Genomic DNA, 20,321 nt, shown 5'->3' on the forward strand with positions numbered 1-20,321 from the left:
TTCGTGCCACAGATTTCATCCCGCAAACTCGAGAGAGGAGAAAAAATTAGAAATGCTGTCAAAGATAAGATTGTGAAAAATTATATATAATTTCCGCACAATACAGTTACTAATTTCATTTCTGGAAAATCTAGTAAGATTATTAATGATGGCAAGCAACAGGATTGTCAATAAGTCGTGTTTGCAAAGTTCCCGACACACAGGTAACTTTTATGAGATTATCAGATATTCGAGATTTTATTCGTAAGCTTCAATCTTCCTTTTTGACTTAATAAAATTCCACGATTTATTACCAAAAAGAAATGCCAGTCTTCAAGGATTATTCAATCTTGTCAATCGATCTAGAATCCGCGTACTTTTGAAACACGTGTCGAATTATAGTCTGCGCTTTCTGCCTTTATGATTTACAGGAGATGAACTAGTTTTCAGATGAGTGAACGTAAAGTAATTTCACTTAGTCGTTTTCAGTGACATCACAGTCCCCCCCCCCAAGCTAGCTCTCTTTTCATATGAGGACGAGTCGATATTTATGCGCGTCGCGTGTTGCACTCATAAACCATATAAAATCCATTTAATTTTACCCGCACTCGTAAAAACGCTCTTTGACTAATACAACCCCTACTCGACAAAATATTATCTTCCGCATTATTTACGCGTTATCGCGCAGCGACAGCGATGAAATCGTAATGCGAGACACGAATGCCTTTGGAAAATAGAATGAGATTTAATTCGTGCACGATATCGATTTATGATCTCTTATAGTTTTATTCGTTTTATAAACAATAATTTGAACAACGTTAAACGTGTTTTTTCAGAGAACAAAATCAACATCGATATTTTATTTTATAAACATTTACTTTACCTTCTTTTTTCTCGTAAATTCCAAATCCACGATTAAAATGAGTAATTAAATAACAGAAATAATGAAAAGAGGAAAAAACAAAATAATTGGATATCTAGAAGTTCTTTCGCGAGGTCTGATTTACGCGGATATATAACTTTCATCTTGAGCGATCATTCTAAGAGAGACAAAAATAGGAGATGAGCCTTCTAGGTTCAATAATCATTTCTCTCTCTCTTCTCTGTTTCATCTACGCTACCTATCTTTCTGTCACTTTGAATAACACATCCAAGATGGTCTCATGATTGGATCGTGAAAATCCGTGAGTTTTGCAATCTTAAAAATCTAGAGAGAGAAAGAGAGATCAGAGATCTTATAAATCATAGGATCTCTGAGAACAACCGGTGATGACAATTAATTTTATTAATACAATTATCGGAAATTCGCTCTCTGTCTCTCTCTGTCTCTCTCTCTCGAATCCTTGCATCGAGGTGACAAGTTGAGAGAAATTGGCAGGAAAATGCGGTTCTTTTACGGAACATTTAACTTACAAAAAAAGAGATTCGCTCCCGCGCGCGAGAGGCGCAATTCGATTTCCTTTTGTTCGTCAATCATTAGCCTCCTTAATTCCATCTACTTAAAGTCATCCTGTCGTCTCGTTAAGCCGGCTTGTCCGCATAGCTAAAGGTGATGTTCTCTCGCGTTTGCGCCCAACACAAAGGGAAATTCATTACATTGTCGTTCGTGCATAGTTAAGGCTCAGAATCGGCCACTGCAAATATTGGATTATGACATCAATACAAATTACGTTTTGTCGAACTAATGAAACGACTTCTTTCTTATTTCAAGATAAAATGAGTTTTTGCGTTTAATATATTTCTTAAATATACAAATTAGATTTAATAAGTAACAATTTTTTAATTAACAATTGCGAAATTTTTAATCAAACTATTATATTTGTGTATTCGAAAATGCAGAAACAAATAATGAATAAATAAGAGACGACTACTTGAAATAATTCGTCTCTCATTATTGAGGAATGAGCTTTTACTTCTTCGATATGAAAACTCGAATTATTTTCTTTGCTAACATCATCACCGATAAATCTGGTTCTGTTTAGTAATCTGCGAAGCATAAATCATGCTGTTATTTCAGTGAGGAAGATTGTTTTAGATTTCTTCTTAGTAACAGCTCTTTCTCTGAAAGACAATTCGCTGCTTTCTGCACATAAATGCTTAATTCCGGCATTTCGATGCCCGATTATTCTCATTAAAATCCGTAAGTAAAATAAAAAATTTTAAATTACATCGAAAATAGTTCTTTATTACATTCTGACATACAGCTCTCAATACAAGAAGAAATGTCAATCAAATGTCATTCCTCTGCTTTTACTCCAATAATGCGAGATATAGATTTTATCTCAATGCCTTTATTGATACACTTTACAATGCTCGGACGTGTATAATTTCCTGACGATGACCCTGATAATCCTTCGAATTAGCTGCCCTGGATAAGGGTGAGCGTCGGGAAACAAGTCCGCGTCTTTTTACATTTATTAATATTTCGTAATATCGCACTCGCGAAATATCGTCCGGGTATTCATAATTCGCTAATCGAGTTTATGAGATCCACTCAAAAAAAGATGTCGATGATGACGATCGGTATAATAGGCCTTTTTTTTTTTGCAAACTGCTAAGCTATGCTCAAATCGTACTTTTGCAACGATTATACTTAATTGCCCGTTTTGAAGAAGATATTTAAGTATAATTTCTTTATCGATAAAGAAATATAAAGTGTGTATATATTTTGGCGGAGATTTAAAGAATTGAAAACCACGTCTTTTCGCTAATCGCCAGATGACATCGAACACCGAATATCCTATAGATAGTCGTAGACATTCGTCGATCCGCGCCGTCGTCGATGATAATTTGTGTCTGTAACACACAGTAAACAACATTTAAATGTAAAGACACAAGTGTGTTCCCGCGCAAACTGGACACTAGAATTTTCTACGTGTAAATTTTCGGATCCTCTCTATACTTATAATAAATGCAATTTTTGTTTCTTTGTCGCGTATAAAACAAATATCGCAAAAAATACAATCAAATGCTTCTTAGAATTATCCCTTCCTTCATTCCCTGCAAAAATTATGAAAACCTAGATCTTCTTCATTCTTCAAGTTAAAAAAATATTTAAATAATAATAAGAGATTTGCATTTCGATTATAACTCGTCGAAAAAGTTTCTCGGCATTCCAGACTTCGATTCCGATTCGATTCACCGTCCCCTGATCTCGACGGTGCAATTCCTGTAGGAGAGACGGGGAGAGATTTCGAAAGTAGGCCGCGTCGTGAAATAAGCGGAAGACTTTTCTCGTCGAGAGAGTAAAAGAGGCTGGCTGGTGTACTCCACAACCCTTCACGCTTCTTGGCTATTTCCTTCTTTCTTCTCCTTTTTGATTTAAGCTTCTTTCCAACACCGTCGATCGACCTTCTCCTTGTGATCGATCTGTGTGCGCATCATCAAATTTGCATATCGTTGCCTTCGTATTGTACTCATTAGATTGTTGTGCATGAAACGTCGGATTTTAAAAAAGATATTCCTCAACGTTGTAGCATGTATTATTTTGTAAGGAAACTTCTTTTTATAATCATAAGTTTTTACGTTACGAAGCGACTTATTTTTCTTTCTTCCAACAAATGTACAAAAAATAAGTAACTAAAAAATTCAATTCTCCAATAAATTTCAATTAAGCCAAAGATATGCAAACGAGATATAAACTGAATTTTAATAAAAAGTTTACACATTAGCATGAAAAAATGATTAATACGCCAGTGAAATGAGCTTAACAATCTTCACTCATTTTCATCTAAACTCCTGGATTATATCTAAATAAAATCATAAAATAAATCATGTATGTAAAAGAATATATAGAGAGCTTAAAATATTTAAATAATTATTTTTTTTTTGCCATTATTTGAAAATTATAACTGATGCAATATCGAAACATTTTACATATGAATTTAATTTAAGTTATAATTTTGTAAGTCTTTTTATAAAATAGTATTTCTCGCGAAAAATGTTTATCAAAAGACTTTTTGTCAATTTTGTTTCACTATATTTATATAAATAAGGAGAATCGCGTGTGAGATATTTCTTGTGGCAGACACGTCCTGCGTACCAATTCATGAGAATGTCAACCCTCTATGATATACATTTCTAAATCTTTGCCAAACAATTCCCATTTATCATGTGGCAACGGCGACAACTTTTTCCGGGCGACATCTTTGAAATTATAGCTCTCGACGTTCTCGCTACATAAACTGAATCGGCGAAAATCCATATTTGCCTGGAAGCTTTTCAACGGCTAATTACGCAAAACGAATGCAAAAAAAACGAGAATAATGTCGCGATTGTCGAGATGAAACAAGGAAAATTGTTTGCGATGTATTGTCTCCGGATTTACATTGCTCGTGTTCCTAATCAATACGAACAAATTTTTTAAATGTAAATGTCAACGTATTTCATTTACTTTTGGCTGCATAATACTTTAAAAAGGTATAGTTATAAAAATGTGCTGAATTGAAAAGCATTTTAGAAGTGTCAAAGAGAGAGAGAGAGAGGATATTAAATTTTCAAAATTTAAAAAATAATCATCCTAGAAATTCTCATAAATGCAAAAATTCTCATTTTATAAATTTTATAAAAAAGTTCCGTTTACACAGCAATCTTTTAAGCGACAAAATTTAATAAATTTCCGCATAACGAAAGCAGATATAATCTTCGCAATTAATTTCGCATCTCTCGATATACGCTTTATGATTTTCTTCGAAATCTATTAGTAAAATAAAGAGAGCACGATAAAAGCAGAGCGCGCAAACAGACAATCTATCAATCTGGGTCCAGCGTTGTTTATTGATAGCAAATCGTCGTATGCGCGCAAATAGAGCCGCTAATATCACGCCGAGCTTGACTTTGCTCAACGTTTTAGTCAAAATCGAGTCGAGGGGTATCGAATTACCATCCCGTTGCATACGCAAATTTATTTGATTAAGATTTGTTTGCACTAGAGCACCAGTGCCATTTTTACGAGCGCTCCGTTCTCCGCCGCCGTTCTCAGGGCGCCGACGATTACCCAGGGAATCGGTTATCCTTTCATAAACGTCTGGTCTGCATAAAATATAGGGCGTTTCCGTCTGACTGAGCTGCCAAACAGTTCGGAACTGTCCGCTTGCGTCGTCACGACCGCATTGTATCATTCTTTGCAATTTTTGTTCTCGGTGACATTTGACGTTAACTGTCAGGATACATATCCTTGGCGAGCAGTTGTATTGTTAACCATTTAATAATATGCTCCAATAATTGACGTAAAATCATTACGAGATCAAGTTTTTTTACGATATTAATTAAATAAATTTAATAAGGATCTTTTTCCCGACCGATATTCAAGCTTCGAGAAATTTATTACGCGCTGGTATAATTCATTACGTACTCCTGTTTACACAACAAGAGAGGAGCCTAATATGGGTGAATTCGGATTAAACTCTGTAATATCAATTCATCATCTGTTTGTTTAATAGACTGAAAAACACAAATGGATATTGATAATTCCGACTAGATCAAACAAAACGCGCCAGCTGACGATTTTAAGCCAGTTAGACTGTAAATAGACGATTGATCGATATTAATTTTAATTAATATCATAAGCATAAATCAGAAAATATCAATTGTAAATATCAATCGAAACATAAACGCTGCATTCAGCGTCAGTTTTCTCGATCTAAGGTAAAAAAATAAATAAATAAACAAAATATGACGATTGTACGCGGTAAGGAATCAAAAAACGAATCGCTATTGCATAAAACGATAACACGTAGTTCCGGTGTGTATCAAAGAATGGTTAATTGAATTTTCGATCAACTGTCAATCTTTCTGAAAGACGCTATAGCCTCATTAAGATTTGTTCGCTACCCGCGACTTATCGCGATGATTTTTCTTCTCGGAAAAGCCTCCAATACATGCCGTTGTAACGATGTGCCCGAGTGAAAATAAATCAGAGAGCAAATAGAATGAAATTTTGATTGCGGTAATAAATCGCAACCACCGATTTATCTGTCACACCGCAATAAAGATTCCGGATACGTCACGTGTGTCCATAGGATTCTCGCATACACAACCGCAATATGCAAATTTTATAAAGTAAAAAAAAAAAAAAAACTTAAAAATACTTTAGTCATACTAACGAAAATATATATAGTAGTATTTTAATAACGTTTATAAAATATTTACATATATTAATATTAAATAACGTCATTTCGTTTTCCTTCTTCCCACACCACGAAAAGGAAATTGGTTATGAAAATAAATTCTGCCGCGACAATATTCTCTCTCGTAATTAAATAAATTGATCGTTAATCGTGAGAAAACGATATGGTATTATTCCTTATTGCATAATAACAGTTACGTAAGGCAGAAGGGGAGAGGAAACTATATTATAGTTTATACATTAATATTTCTCCCGCCGAGCGATGTGTTTGTTCCGCAGGCTCACCACCACGCATTATATAAAAGAAACTTCAGTCATTATTATTATGTCGGGACACTTTTCGCTACACCTCTCGCTCGAGCGAGGCAGCTCGCGCTCGCAACGTCAGCGGAAGTTGTTTTAAATGAAAATTTTCCTTCCATTCTATCTGTCCGCTCCCAACTCCCTTTACTTAACATTATTTATGTCTCGCGGTATTAAATTGCGTTTGTCGCTAAACCCGCACCCGTTCTTCTCCTTCCGTCTTCTATCCCCTCCCCCCCCCCTCCCCTCTTTCCTTCCTGCCTTCCTCTAATTCTCCCCCGATATCCGCGTGTAGAAGGGACAGACGAAAATGGTAGCCAGAGTAAACTAGCTGTGAAAATGTCACCGTGTTAATGGCAATACGCCACGCTGAGCCCAGAAGGGGGGAAAACCGGCGGGGGAGGGGGACGAGAGGAGCGAGAGCAGGACGAGGAAAGAGGAAAATTTTGTTACGCGCGTACCGAGGGAGCCGAGGAGGCTGGGCCCGAATCTGCAGACCAAGTAAATCGTATAATGTCGTTAAGTGCCCCCCGGCACGATTTCGCACGTCATCTCTTCCGAAGAAGAAATTTATATCGTCTCGCGGAGAGAGAGAGAGAGAGAGAGAGAGGGAGAGAAAGGGGGAAGATAAGGACGATAACGTAACATGTTGCATTGCTAAAGATATCTCCGGAATCCTCTGAAATCTCGCGACAAGAGATGCCTCGATTAATCCTCCAGATCGTAACGACGGCCTTTATCGATATATCGGGTAATGTCGCTTCGATGGAGATCGATATAAATTTTTTTTATTCCGAATTTTCTGAGGAAGAACGTAGTAGGCAACGAACTAAAATTAAGCATTGAAGCATTGAAGGAAATATTCATCGACAAAAAAATTTATACGCTGGAAAAATAAAACGCAATATTATATTTCTTGATGTTATATTCAAACACACGCAGACCGATATTGCGTGTCTCGAGAGTTAAAGTTCGAGGAAGAAAAGAAAATACTCGGTCTATTGTAAGGAGTAATTGCAATTCGTGATACCTCGGTATCCTCGATTACGTAACATGCAAGGCATCTTAAAAGCAAAAATCGATTCTTCGACGTGTTATAATATCGACTATATTTTACGAATAAAAAAATAAATAAAAAAAAATTGAAAAACAAGCACGACAGATTGAATATTTCCTCACCTCTAAAGAATATCGCCGCTACTGCCAGCTCTCGTTGTCTTCGTCGCTGGTGTCAATTGATTATTCAGCTCCGCGCGCGGCCTGCAGTAGATGATCTTCCGAAAGGCTTTGCGAAAGTTATCGCTCAGGAAGGCGTATAGAAACGGGTTGACGCAGCTGTTGGTATAGGCAAGGATATGACTGACTATCTGCACCATTATCGTTGTCGTGGTGAGCGGGAACACGTCCAGGGACTTGCTCACCAGTATCACCTGCAACACGATACCAAATCATCATCAACGATGAAACGAGGAAACCGATAGAGACAGCTTCCTTCGATAAACAACGTGGGACCCTTTTACCTGTATGGGACACCAACAGGCGGCGAAGACCCCGACGACGACGAAGACGAGTCTGGTGACGCGTCTTCTGCCGCGTCGACTCTCGGCGCTGACGCGGGCGCTGCGCCACAGCTTGATCAGCACGGACATATAAAAGATGCATATCAGCACCAGGGGCAGCACGTAGCTCATGAGGAAGAAGGATACTTGGTAGGATGTCCAGTCGTACTGCGACAGGATCCTGCAGGCCGTCAGGTTCTCCGATAGCCCCTCTCCCTCCTGGAACATGTAGTGAATCTACGTACACGCGGACTACGTAAGAGAACGAGAGCCTGCTCGGGGACGCGCTTCGTGCTTTGCATCTTGTTCGCTTACCTCACCGTGGATCACAAAAGCGGGAGCGGATAGCGCCAAGATCACCACCCACGCGATGCCGATCGCCAATATGGCATGATTCTCGGTCCTCCAGGACATCGAGGCGATCGGATGTACCACCGCCAGATATCTGCAGACAATTTATTATCGTTGATATGGTCCACCGCCGTCAAACTTCGTCATTAGCACAGCTTAAATTGCTAATCTGATGTAAGCGAAGTCCTCTGAGGTTAAGCCTCTCTTTGCTTCAACAAAGTTTCTTGCAGAATATAATAATGACGAGAGTAACGAGCTCAAAAGCATCTATCGCTTCTCGTTATTTTAGAAATTTACCTTAAAGTTGGCGATCGGTTTATGAGAGAGAAAGAAAGAGAGATATGAGTTTAATTTGTAAAAGCAATCCCTAAGTCAATCTAAGAAGTTTGGCCTTGCCTCAAAGATCAGCTAAAAAAAATCACAACTTGGGGATAATCTCGGATTTAAACATCGTACATATTTGCTTTCGGGGAAGAAAGTTGGAGAAAGACGATGGAAAGTAACCGAACTTTCTTAAGTTTATTTCTCCTTCGTTCTCATTCAAAGTAAGATACAGAGAATTATTTAAAAAAGCTCGATCGTTTGTACATGAATCTGTAATGTGTTAATCAAGATAAAACATCTAAAAGAAAGATCTAACGATCCCATGAGAGAGAAATAAAAGCTTGGACAAGTTCGAAGAGTTCCTCCATTTTACGACCCGTCTGAATTGACCACGCCATTGAATCAGTCATCAATTACTCGACACGTACATTATTACACAACATATTAGCAATTGATGTAATAATGATACTTCACAAAATTGCTTTTCAACAACCGGAGATTGAATAATGGAATGTAACTCGCTGATTTAATCGAGCTCATACAACGTCCAGGCCGTCGATTATATAGTCGATTATATGGTCACCAGAGAATCGCATCGCCGTGAGATATTGGAGTTAGACGGCGAGCACGTCTACAATGGTCTACGTTGCTCTGAAATTGGCATGTTCAGATTGCCCGAGATCAATGTATCAAACGAATATATTTCGCGTATACTCTGCAAACTGCCGCGCGCATCGCGATTCAAAGCTTGGCGACTCGAATCGAATGTCAAACTATCGAAAAGCCCGAAGCGCTTTACGGAGCTACTGCAAAGAGTAATGTCTATAGTAAAAGAAGCGGATCACACGCGTAAATATCTCGGATAAAAATAACGAAAATGATTTTAAGGACAAAGAGCATAAAGAAAGTAGCATAAAGAAAAATAATTGCAAAAATAATAGTCGACATATAAATTTTATCGATGTATATATATATATATATAATTGATTTCGATATAAATGTAAAAGACCTGAAAAATGAAAATTTTCTTATCTCGATAAAGATTAGAGATAGATCGTCTAAAGAAATTTATAGAATCTCCATATCATATGATCTCGATCAATTTTCTTGTAGCTACATTTTTTTAACGTAGCTTACATACGAAATATTTAATATTCATAATTTCAATAAATAATTCAGTAGATAATTCTTTTTGCATTGTGTTAAAGCTATTCTCTTGCAATTGGTCAAAAGACTTATATGCATGTATATATGTATGTATATTATTTGGAGAATTTATTTCTTATTCGGTTACATTGGAGCAAAGTGCCCCAAGTAATACAGCATACCCTTTGAACTTACTCTTTTGATCAATTATATGAGAATCTCGCTTTAATACAATGCTAAGTGATGTACCTAATAATTGGTAAATTATCCCATAACATTAAAATCAATTATCTAAATTAAATTAGAATTAAATTAGAATTAAATTAGAATTAAATTAATTAAATTATTTAATTAAATTATTTAAAATTAATTATCTAAAAAAAATTATCTAAAATTATTTAAAATTAATTATATAATTGAATATTAAATAATTGGATGTTATGCAAAAAAAGTTTATCAAACTTTCGCTAGAAAAAAAAAATGTGTTGCATAACAAAATCTGCTGAGATTATATAAAATGAGACACTCTATAAATCTCTCAAGACAATTATTTTTTTACGTCATACTATTTTGTTTTTAATCCTTTTAATTTTTTCAAGAGGAAAAGGAATTTATATTTTATTAAAGTCGTTTGTGTTTACGTCGTAACCAATTTTATCGATTATACGAATAAAACGATACAAATGCTCTCTCTTACTCGCTGAAGGATATACATTGAAGAAAAAGTAAGAATAAGAATTTCAAATTATTCGTTTGCGTCTAAAGCATTCTAAAGAAATTGAGATAACAAATGCCGTATAAATACATGAATATATATAAGTCATTCTTTGCCCAAAAAGATAAATTGCCGTCTACGAGTTGTTTGTAAAAACATCTATGCCCCCTTAAAAGCATTTCCGCGTCGTGTGTGTGAATTAACATGTTGAAACATATAAAATTATTAATACATTACTATTTGTACATTTCATAAGCATTTGTACGATTGCATTGCCGATTTTGCTCCAATAATAATGATAAACATGTTTACGCGGGCAAATTCCTTTTTTTCTCCAATAAAAAAAAAAAAAATGATATTACAAACGACCATTTTTCTTCGTGCTTGAAATAAAAATTCTTTTCACTTTCTGAACAACTCATTTTCTAGTCATACGACTTATAAATCATTTATTTCGCACTTGTTGACAGCTATTGCAGACATATCCGACAGTTTTATATGAAATATTACGCCCCCAGTATTTCACGCGATACAAAGAAAGAGAGACAATGTTTTATAATAAAACATAGTCTACCGAGAGTATTCCTAGAGAATTACATCGACAGTTTGTCAATCCGGAGAATAATTTTAACGTACCAACCTGTCGAGGCTCATGAGGACCAGGGTGTAAACGCTCGCGTAAGCAGTGACAATGATCAGATATTGAACGATCTTGCACCAGATGTTGCCGAACGGCCAATACGGCAGCACGAAATCGGTAGCCGTGAACGGTATACAAAATATGACGAATAGGAGATCCGCCACGGCGAGGTTGATGATGAGGATGTTCGTGGTCGACCTCATTCCAGGATTCGCCGCCACCACCACGACCACCAGCGAATTCCCGACGAGACCGAGGATGCCGATTATACCGAAGAACAATGGCACCACTACCACCACAATGCTCTCAACTAGTTCGCGATTATAATCGAATTCGTATACCTCGCACGCAACTTCGTTCGCGAAGCTGCAATTGACGAGAGCGTTGCTGGCATTCGCGAGATTCATGATCGTCGGCTCCATTATCGTTTTCAGAGATTCGCAAATCGACGCAAATCTCTCTTCGATTACGTTGTAATGAGCTCGTTAGGCCGGCCCGGCCGAGATAATAACAATAGGAACTGTGCATACATTACAGCGACGTTAATCAATTCTTCCTCAACAACGGGATCCCGATCTCGAGGGGAGGATCTTGCGGAGACTCTCTGACATCGAGGATGCCTTTCCCTCTCGTTAAGTTGATTCTTCTTATCAAACGGCATCGAGTTTTCACGATTAACGATTCGCAATTCAACATCGTTAATCGCTCTTTCACAGTGTCATCTTTCGAATTTTCATTTGAATTCTGAAAAATCTCAAAGATCGATAAGATGCCGAAGAGATGAAAAATCAGCCGCATATAAGGATATTGACATGATGCTTTACTTCTTACGTGCGAGTTCTATCTCTTTCTTCAAATTATTAAAAATGTCAATAAACATTAGTCACACAATGATTTTGATAACGATTTTATTTATTCACTTAATATATGATCTGATTTACCACGTGTTAGTTGTATAAAATTTGGCACGTGCCAATCTTTCATGGAATGCCGAATAAAATATCGGACTGATAATAAGAACTTTTCGATCGAGCGAGATGCACACAATAATCAATTATCTAAATATATATAATTTGCTTCATATGCTTGTTTATCGTTAAATTTGAGGGACTGGAATTTGCTCTAATCATGTATACCATTCGTTTGTCAATGTAGTTGTCAACTATGTCGAACGACACGTTTTCTGAATTATACTTCGTGTTCCAATAAAACATTATTTCATTACATCGTTGTAATCTCATCAGTTATTTATTGCATTATTATAAATCGTTTTTGTCTTTGTTCTATTTTCTCAGTTCGATATGGCGTAATTTAAAAGCTGTGGCGTAATTTAAAAGCTGTGGCGTAAATTAAAAGTTTCACGATATTCTATTGAATTCCAAGGAATCTCATGGATTTAAGTCGAAAAACACTGCACTGATCACCGCTAGACCGATTATTGAAATAACGCGTGAGCATCGAATTCCATACGTTCGCCACCGAGTACTTCAACTTGGCCAACTAAAGTTTGACGTTTTCGAGCGATATCTCGCTCGTCCTCTACACCGAGTCAGTCTTTTTATTTTTTCTTTTTTTTTTCTTTCTACGGACGATTTTCCAGTAGACGATGTCTACGTATGTACTTCGTTGCGATGAATCAAAATCGAAGGCTCACTTCTCCTTCCTTCTTGATGCGCTAATGCAAAACTTTAGTATCGCTTCGATGAATGAACCTCGAAGATTTAACTTCGCCAGAAGTTGCATTTCCGTGCCAAGTTCGTTCGGCAAAGTTTGTCGCGAGTTGTGAATGATATCGTCGCGCGCTAACCGATAACGCCAGCTCCGGGGGTGATTTTGCACTGACAGAAGCACCCCCGATGCGATGCGGCGCGGCGCGCGGCCAGAAATGGAGGGCTAGGTGTACGCGTGAACGACGGGGGACACATTCGCGGCGCCATCTGCTCTATATATATATTATATATTATATATATATATATATATATATATATATATATATATATGTGGCGGGTATGTATGTGTACGTGTATATAAACGCACACATGCTCAAGTCGATGACGAAATACAGGGTTGCTTACATACGTAAGACACTGTAACGCGCGAGATAAAGCGTAAGATATATATTTGTTTAGGGGAAAGAGAAAGAGAAAAATATTTGAACGATTAGATGACGAGAGTAAGGCTTTGAAAGGAGGACGAATGTAACGGAGAAATAATAATAATAAAGAAAAAAAAAAAGAAATTATTGTGAAATTTGAATATTAATGATTTTCCTTCCCACGATTTATTTATCGAATTACTCTTTCCTTTCTCCTTTTTCTACTTCTCTGAATATTTCTGTGACAAATATATCCAAAAGACAATGCGATATTCTTGTTTCGGTGAAAAATGAGGAGCTTTAGACAGATAAGAAGAGGAAATTATATTTAAGAAATGAAATACAGACGTTGAATTCTATTTACCTTTTAAGCTTTATCTGCTAAAACCATGCTTCATTCTATTATTTCTAACGAAGGCTTATCCCTTTGTGAATGAATGGTTTAAAAAATTCGTTTTTTAATATATTATATATTTAATATATGCTAACTAATAAATACATTTTAAATATAATATATTATAAATACTAGCTAATAAATATCTATCTAAAAAATATTAAATAAAAAATGACAATGCACGTGAAAATATAAAGTCAAAATATTAACAATCGCATTTAGATTATAATCCTGAAACATCTTGTATATTTTTATATAATTATTTGTATTAACTTATATTAATCGAGATAATTGTACTTATATTAATTATTTGCATCAAGTTTATATAAAAAATCTATTTTTTTCCTTGATAGTTTGAAGTATTAATCCTCTTGCAAAAATATCAAATACTTATGATATTAGATATGGAGTAATTTTTCTGACAATTTTAATATTAAAATCATTGTCTGAAAAATATCGGGTTCGTTCGGATCTATCTCTGTTGAATGTCAGCTGTCAAACCGTTGACCTTCATTTATTTTAATTTTTCTCTCTTCTCTCTTATAATATATAAAGTGCATTATATGTTTGTAACATTGCATTTATAATGCATTTTAAACAATTGCAAAAAGAGAGAGAGAGAGAGAGAGAGAGAGAGAGAAAGGGAAGGATAAATTAAACAACAACTGATGCTTTGACATTCAGCAGAGACAAGTCCAAATGTGAATTCAATATCTATCAGAGTTAAATATAGCCATCCATTGCACCGATGCAATTATTTAAATAATTAAGAAACTGTACATTTTGAAGTTGTACTTTTTTTATAAATTTATTGAATAATTAATATTATACTAATAATTAGGTATACGTAATATCATTATTATCATAAAAACATACATAATATAAAAAAAGAGATCATTGGCCGTTTATATTATCTACTCTCTACAGAATATGAACAACGTCCTTCGTCGAAATTGGGACTGTATAATTTAATTAAAAAGTTACTTTACATTGTAAACTAATTTCACGACAATTTCAGATTAACTTACTTCTCGCTTAAATGGAAATTTCATTAATAATATTTTAATTATTATTAATAAATAAATAAAAATTTTTTAAGCAAATTTTTTTCGCATCTCGCGATTATGTGTATGTACCGATTTTGTATCGATCATATGGATTTAATTATATTTAATAACTTCGTGTACAAATGACAATTATATTAGGTAATTTAATACATACAACACGTACATGTTTAATACATACAATTAAATATATAATTTAATTAATACTTGTTTAATATCTTATACTCGTAAGGAACGAAAATCGTATACAGTACACTTGCAAAATATATTTACGAATCGTGCGTTTACGAGATACTCTTATCATTATATTGACGGACTACCAGCGGAATTATTTTGCAAGCATGCACGGTAAAACAATTTTTACTTTTTTAATTGATATATTGAATTTTATTGATGTTAAATATTAATATAAAATAATAATATAAAATAATAATAAATAATAATAAAAAATTGTTTTTGATTGACCGAAAAGATATTTTTAACGTCTTTTTGCTTCATCGAAAAATACAAAAGATGACGAAAAAATATCTTTTTTAATAAAAAATTATCTTTTTCAAAAGATAACCTGTCTATAAGACCAAAAGATAAGTTAAAAAAAGACATTCTTTTGTTATCTTTAGAAGTTATGTGCTGTCTGAGCTGATTGTATTATCGCGATAAGAAGATATACAAGCTCCGTCATCTGTTAGATATTTTTATATTTAAATGTTAAATATCAATCTTATCAAAAGTCGGTAAGAGCATAAACTAGAGAAGTAACTAAATCGATTATAAAATTATTCAGATAATAAAATTTTTATCAAATTAATTGTTTTTGAATGTAATTATTATAATTTTATAATTATTTTTATATACATATAAATTGTTCAGTTTCTTTTTTTAATATATAATCTTTTCTTTTGTTTAATTTTGTTGTTGATTCCACTTCTCGTATGATAATAAAATCAAATTATATTTGTCTTCCTTATAATGGAAATTATAAATTATCCTTCTGTCAAAATATAAAGGATCTATAAACGATAAAAATTTCAACATTAAAATTCCTGGAAAAAAAATTTTTATGATTAAACATTTTCCATTTCTAATTTTCTTAAACGTTCGTTATAGAAATTAGTTATCATTCAAAATTAAAAAAACTGATTTAGCAAATGATTGAATTTAATTATTGATTAACTTATAGTCAAAAGGCTAAATCTTAAAGCCCAAGAAACATTATTCACGTAATAAAGGCAATTCAACTAAGATGTGAGAGCATGTAATAAATAAATTGCTTAATAATGACTTTCAAGTATCCCCTCTAAATCATTCAAAGAGTATAAAAAGCTTACCAATAAAACATGTGCAGTTATTAACAATTATATAGCAAAAGCAGTCGTGATTAAACTCTGTGTTACTTTCTCATTTAATTATATTATAAAAATAGGTAAGCCATTAAAAATAAGTTTCAAAGTTTTATTTTAAAAAAAAATGGTAAATCTGCATAAAAAGTCACACCTCACCGATTTAATCGTCACTTACAATTAGATATGTTATAGACGTGTCAGTGACGTTTTATTGTATATTCATAAAGAAAAATTATAACCTTTCTTTATCTCTCTCTTTCTTGATTTTATTGAACAACATTTACAAAATTTTGAAGCCACAAAACATCCCAAATTTCTCATTAAAATATATAAAATACTTAAATTTTTTTAATTCTACTTAATTTTATGCGAAGAAGCTCACTTTAGAGGGTCAATCAATAAAAATAAAAACCACTATTAAAAAAATTATTATTTTCAATTTTTGTATGTTATTTTTTAAAAGAGTTTGATACATGTAAAATTTTTTTTTAAACGCATAGATGCCTTTCTGAGTGCTTCCAATTTACCAAATATATTGTACAAATTCCATACAAATTTATTATCGTATTAGTAGGAATAATATATACTTTGTGCAACCTCTTAAGCTACAGATAAAGAGGGAAGATAAAACATTTGCATTTTTATCCATAATACGTCCACAATCATCACAAATCTTTATCATATCTTCAATTCGCAGAATCGGAGGCGATTATTAATAGACACTACGTAATACGCTCTAGCATAGAGCGCAAAATTTTAATAGACACCAATAATTTCTAAAGTATCGAAAATTAATCACTCAGTCTGCGACTTATTCGGCTCGTTTGCTTGCAGGACTTCATTTAACAGGATAAAAAATTTAGCGATCCTATACCAATTGAGAAGGAAATGCCCAACAATCTCTATTACAAGGATATTATAGACATATTAGCAAAGATTAAGACCAGAAAACATAATTTTTAAATTTACTTTTATGTTACATTTTTATAATACATATTATTTTAAAAAAAGTATCAAATATATTAACTCTTGACAATATTAAAACAAATACAAAAATAAAAAATACATATAAAAATTCAAAAATATAAAAAACAAACAAAATAAAATAAATATCAAATATAAAAAATATTAAAAATATTAAAAATATTAAAAATATTTAAAAATATAAAAAGCAAAAAAGCAAAAATATTTTTAATTTGAAGCCTTTTGCGTGGGATACACGGGAGAACTTCAGGGTGGGAATACAGATAATATAAGGCAGTCGATCGCATCATATTCATTCGACATTATAACGCAAGAGTAATATTCTCTGCAAACTATATATCTTTGTTTTTTGAATGCCATCGTAAAACCATGGCAGAATCAGCACAATACGTTTTATTTGATAATGAATCCAGAAATAATATATCATTGCTACTCAAAGAATTTGACAAAGATCTAGAAAATATATCTGGAAAATGTATAGATGTCGGTTGTGGACGCGGAGATAAAACAAAAGATATTCTCCTTCCGTCTCTTGATCCAAATGCGACAATGATTGGTAAGAAAAAATAATAAATTATAAGAATGTAACAACTGACGCATACGCACGCACATATGTATGCGTCAGTTGTACACTATATGTTGTAAATTATCATTAGTTAATGCAATAATTATATATTGTAAAGGTACAGATATTATGGAGGAACTAGTTGAATATGCCAACAAAACATACGGTGATGAGAATCGACTTAAATTCGAAGTGCTGGATATTGAAACTAAAAATTTGCCCGAGAAATATGTCTCAGAATTTGATCATATATTCTCATTTCATGCTTTTCAGTGGTGCAATGATATTCGGTAAAAAAAAAAAATTATTAAATTAATCTTTTTTTTCATAAAAAATAACTTGCACATACGATTGCATCAATATACTTTTACGTAACTATGTTTCGAAAAAATATCCTAATACATGTATATTTTCAAAATTAAAATTAACATTTAGTTGTTTAACAGCCAAACGTTTCGAAATATGTATCGTATGCTTCGGCCTGGTAAAACTATGCTTATATTAAGCATAGCGCATCAAGCAACCATATTTGAATCTTTGAAAGCTATGACGGAAGATACGCGATATGCAGCGTACATGGGGGTGAATATATATATTATTACACCAAAAATGCGATATAAGAAAAAATTATAGAATAATTTTTATGTGAAAAAACTTTGTTTTTAAAAATCCGTCAAGTGTATGCATGTAGGTGGCTATCATAAGAGATTTGATTACTTTAAATTCTAATCTACTGAGACCTACGATTTCTGAATATAGTTTATTATTTTATTCATTAATCAGTCCGTAAAAATAATGATATCGCGATTGTCAAATACAGCAGGTCATGTTTTCAATACACATAATTTTTTAAATTGCTTTGTTTATTTATATGTATTATACAAAGGAAGGCAATTAAGAGTCAACGCGGTAATCAGTATGCATATTTTATTATAATTAAATTATATTAAAAATACAAAGTAGCGATAGATTTTATAATAAAAAGTGTACGTTTAGGACATTTTTTTTATTACTTTCAACGCCGTTACAAAATAAATTCATAAATTTAGTTTAATTAAAAATTAATAAATAAAAAGTGATAAATATCAAAGTGATATTTATAATACAAATATCACTTTGATATTTATCATCTATTTTTTAATTAGAATAAATTTGTATAGGACAAAAAAAAATATATTGGGTCATTTCATTATTCAATCCGACCTCACGATGAGCTAAAAGAAATACTTGAAGATATCGGATTTCAAGTTCACCATTGTAGTCATCGAAACAAGAGCGCATTTATAAATACGAAAAAATATATATGTAAGTATTTTTCTTCAATATGCATACAAAAATTAAATTCTAGATGTAATTATTATTTGTATCATAAATTCTTTTTTATATTATTTTTTTTTAATTACAATTTTTTTAATTATATTATTTATTTCGACAGCCAAGATTATTTTACAGCATACTTTTGCATTTTTGGATAAAATGCCGCATAATCTAAGAGAGGAATTCATTAACGAGTTTGCGTGTAGATTCGAGGAAATAAGAATTGAAGAATACAAAAAGAGACAAAATGACGATAAGCTACATGAAGATATTCCTCTTTATTATACTGTATTAGTAGCTTATGCACAGAAACATTTATAATTGTATTAGCCAATAATTGATCGGAGGAATGCGCAATATGTTTATCTTTCTCTTTCAAGCAAACTCTGAAATGCTGGAGAAAAATATTTATCTTTATTTTTATTTATATAATATCATTATAAAATAATTTTAATCAAATTAGCAAAATTTATCGCTGTTTCCTAGATCTACTGTATTAAAAAAAAAAAAAAATTATTTTAAATCGTTATCAATGATCGATGGTCAAAGATCATTCAAATGAAGTAATCATGTAATGCGATCAAGAATGCAATTAAGAAATTATTAAACAAACTATTATCTACAGATATAAAATATTCCAAATAGATCAATCTAAAGCAGCAAATTTTCCTTAGTTGAAGATCACATGTTAATAAATCGATATTGATTTTCCACTTGCAAATATTAAATATTTGTTTCAATTGCCTCATTAAAAAAATACAAGACATCAGTCCTTTATATATTATATGATCAATTAATTCAATAATTTTTTCAATACAGTTTTTAATTTTATTAATGTAATCTACAAATTATAAAAGTATGTAAATTATAAAATTTCAAGCAATGTAATTCTGTATAAGATAGAAAAAATTGTATACAAAATAAATTATGTGGATATCGTTTACATATAAGTGTTTTTAATTTAATTATAATATTTCTGAATTTAATTATATGGAAATAGGTAAGTCATTAAAAATAAATGTACGTTTTGAAGTCTTATTTTAAAAAATTATAATTTTGCGATAACCTCTCTTACTTTCTCTCTCTTAAAGTGTCCAAAAACATGTGAAAATTTACCACTCGATCTGCCATGAATGATCTTATCTTGCTCAATACCGCCCGCTCGTAGATCTCGTTTAACTGGAAATAGAACGATTTAGAAAGCTTGCTCAATTGAGAAAAAAGTGGCTAAAAATATCGACTACAAGAATATTATAAGTATATTTGCAAAGGATAAAGCCAGAAAAAATAATTTTTAAATTGTTTTTATGTTATGTTTTTGCAAAACGTATTAAGAAAAAAAATATAAAATATATTAACTTTCGACAATATTAAAAGTTAAGTAAATTAATTTTTTTCTTTTAACTAAGTTAAGT

At 32.7% G+C, this 20,321-nt stretch overlaps 2 protein-coding genes across 3 annotated transcripts; one reads left to right on the forward strand and one right to left on the reverse strand.

Annotated features, from left to right (window-relative positions):
• Nucleotides 1–2,129: 2,129 nt before the first annotated feature.
• Nucleotides 2,130–13,009, reverse strand: LOC126856814 (allatostatin-A receptor-like). 2 transcript variants are annotated; one of them, XM_050605699.1, is made up of 5 exons: nucleotides 11,145–13,009; nucleotides 8,284–8,413; nucleotides 7,930–8,187; nucleotides 7,589–7,839; nucleotides 2,130–2,775 (listed from the first exon to the last, which is right to left on the reverse strand). In XM_050605699.1, exons 1-4 carry the CDS (start codon nucleotides 11,564–11,566, stop codon nucleotides 7,591–7,593), a joined length of 1,059 nt encoding a protein of 352 aa, XP_050461656.1. In that variant the 5' UTR covers nucleotides 11,567–13,009; the 3' UTR covers nucleotides 2,130–2,775; nucleotides 7,589–7,590. The 2 variants fall into 2 exon arrangements, with proteins under 2 accessions (XP_050461656.1, XP_050461655.1); XM_050605698.1 differs by having other exon boundaries at nucleotides 7,930–8,205.
• Nucleotides 13,010–17,393: 4,384 nt separating this feature from the next.
• Nucleotides 17,394–19,856, forward strand: LOC126856816 (juvenile hormone acid O-methyltransferase-like). Its single transcript, XM_050605701.1, has 5 exons — nucleotides 17,394–17,580; nucleotides 17,708–17,879; nucleotides 18,036–18,171; nucleotides 18,750–18,894; nucleotides 19,025–19,856. Exons 1-5 carry the CDS (start codon nucleotides 17,394–17,396, stop codon nucleotides 19,225–19,227), a joined length of 843 nt encoding a protein of 280 aa, XP_050461658.1. The 3' UTR covers nucleotides 19,228–19,856.
• Nucleotides 19,857–20,321: the final 465 nt, after the last annotated feature.

Source organism: Cataglyphis hispanica, chromosome 19, assembly GCF_021464435.1.
Source record: "Cataglyphis hispanica isolate Lineage 1 chromosome 19, ULB_Chis1_1.0, whole genome shotgun sequence".
Lineage (NCBI taxonomy): Eukaryota > Metazoa > Arthropoda > Insecta > Hymenoptera > Formicidae > Cataglyphis > Cataglyphis hispanica.

What these genes read in the sequence shown, in the direction of transcription:
- LOC126856814 (XM_050605698.1), bottom strand. Translation starts at nt 11,566, where the DNA reads ATGGAGCCGACGATCATGAATCTCGCGAATGCCAGCAACGCTCTCGTC. An exon ending in GTCCTCATGAGCCTCGACAG is followed by an intron (nt 8,414 to 11,144) that starts GTTGGTACGTTA and finishes AATTGTCTGCAG; the next exon opens with ATATCTGGCGGTGGTACATC. An exon ending in CTTTTGTGATCCACGGTGAG is followed by an intron (nt 8,206 to 8,283) that starts GTAAGCGAACAA and finishes GCGTGTACGTAG; the next exon opens with ATTCACTACATGTTCCAGGA.
- LOC126856816 (XM_050605701.1), top strand. Translation starts at nt 17,394, where the DNA reads ATGGCAGAATCAGCACAATACGTTTTATTTGATAATGAATCCAGAAAT. An exon ending in TCCAAATGCGACAATGATTG is followed by an intron (nt 17,581 to 17,707) that starts GTAAGAAAAAAT and finishes TATATTGTAAAG; the next exon opens with GTACAGATATTATGGAGGAA. An exon ending in GATATGCAGCGTACATGGGG is followed by an intron (nt 18,172 to 18,749) that starts GTGAATATATAT and finishes AAATTTGTATAG; the next exon opens with GACAAAAAAAAATATATTGG.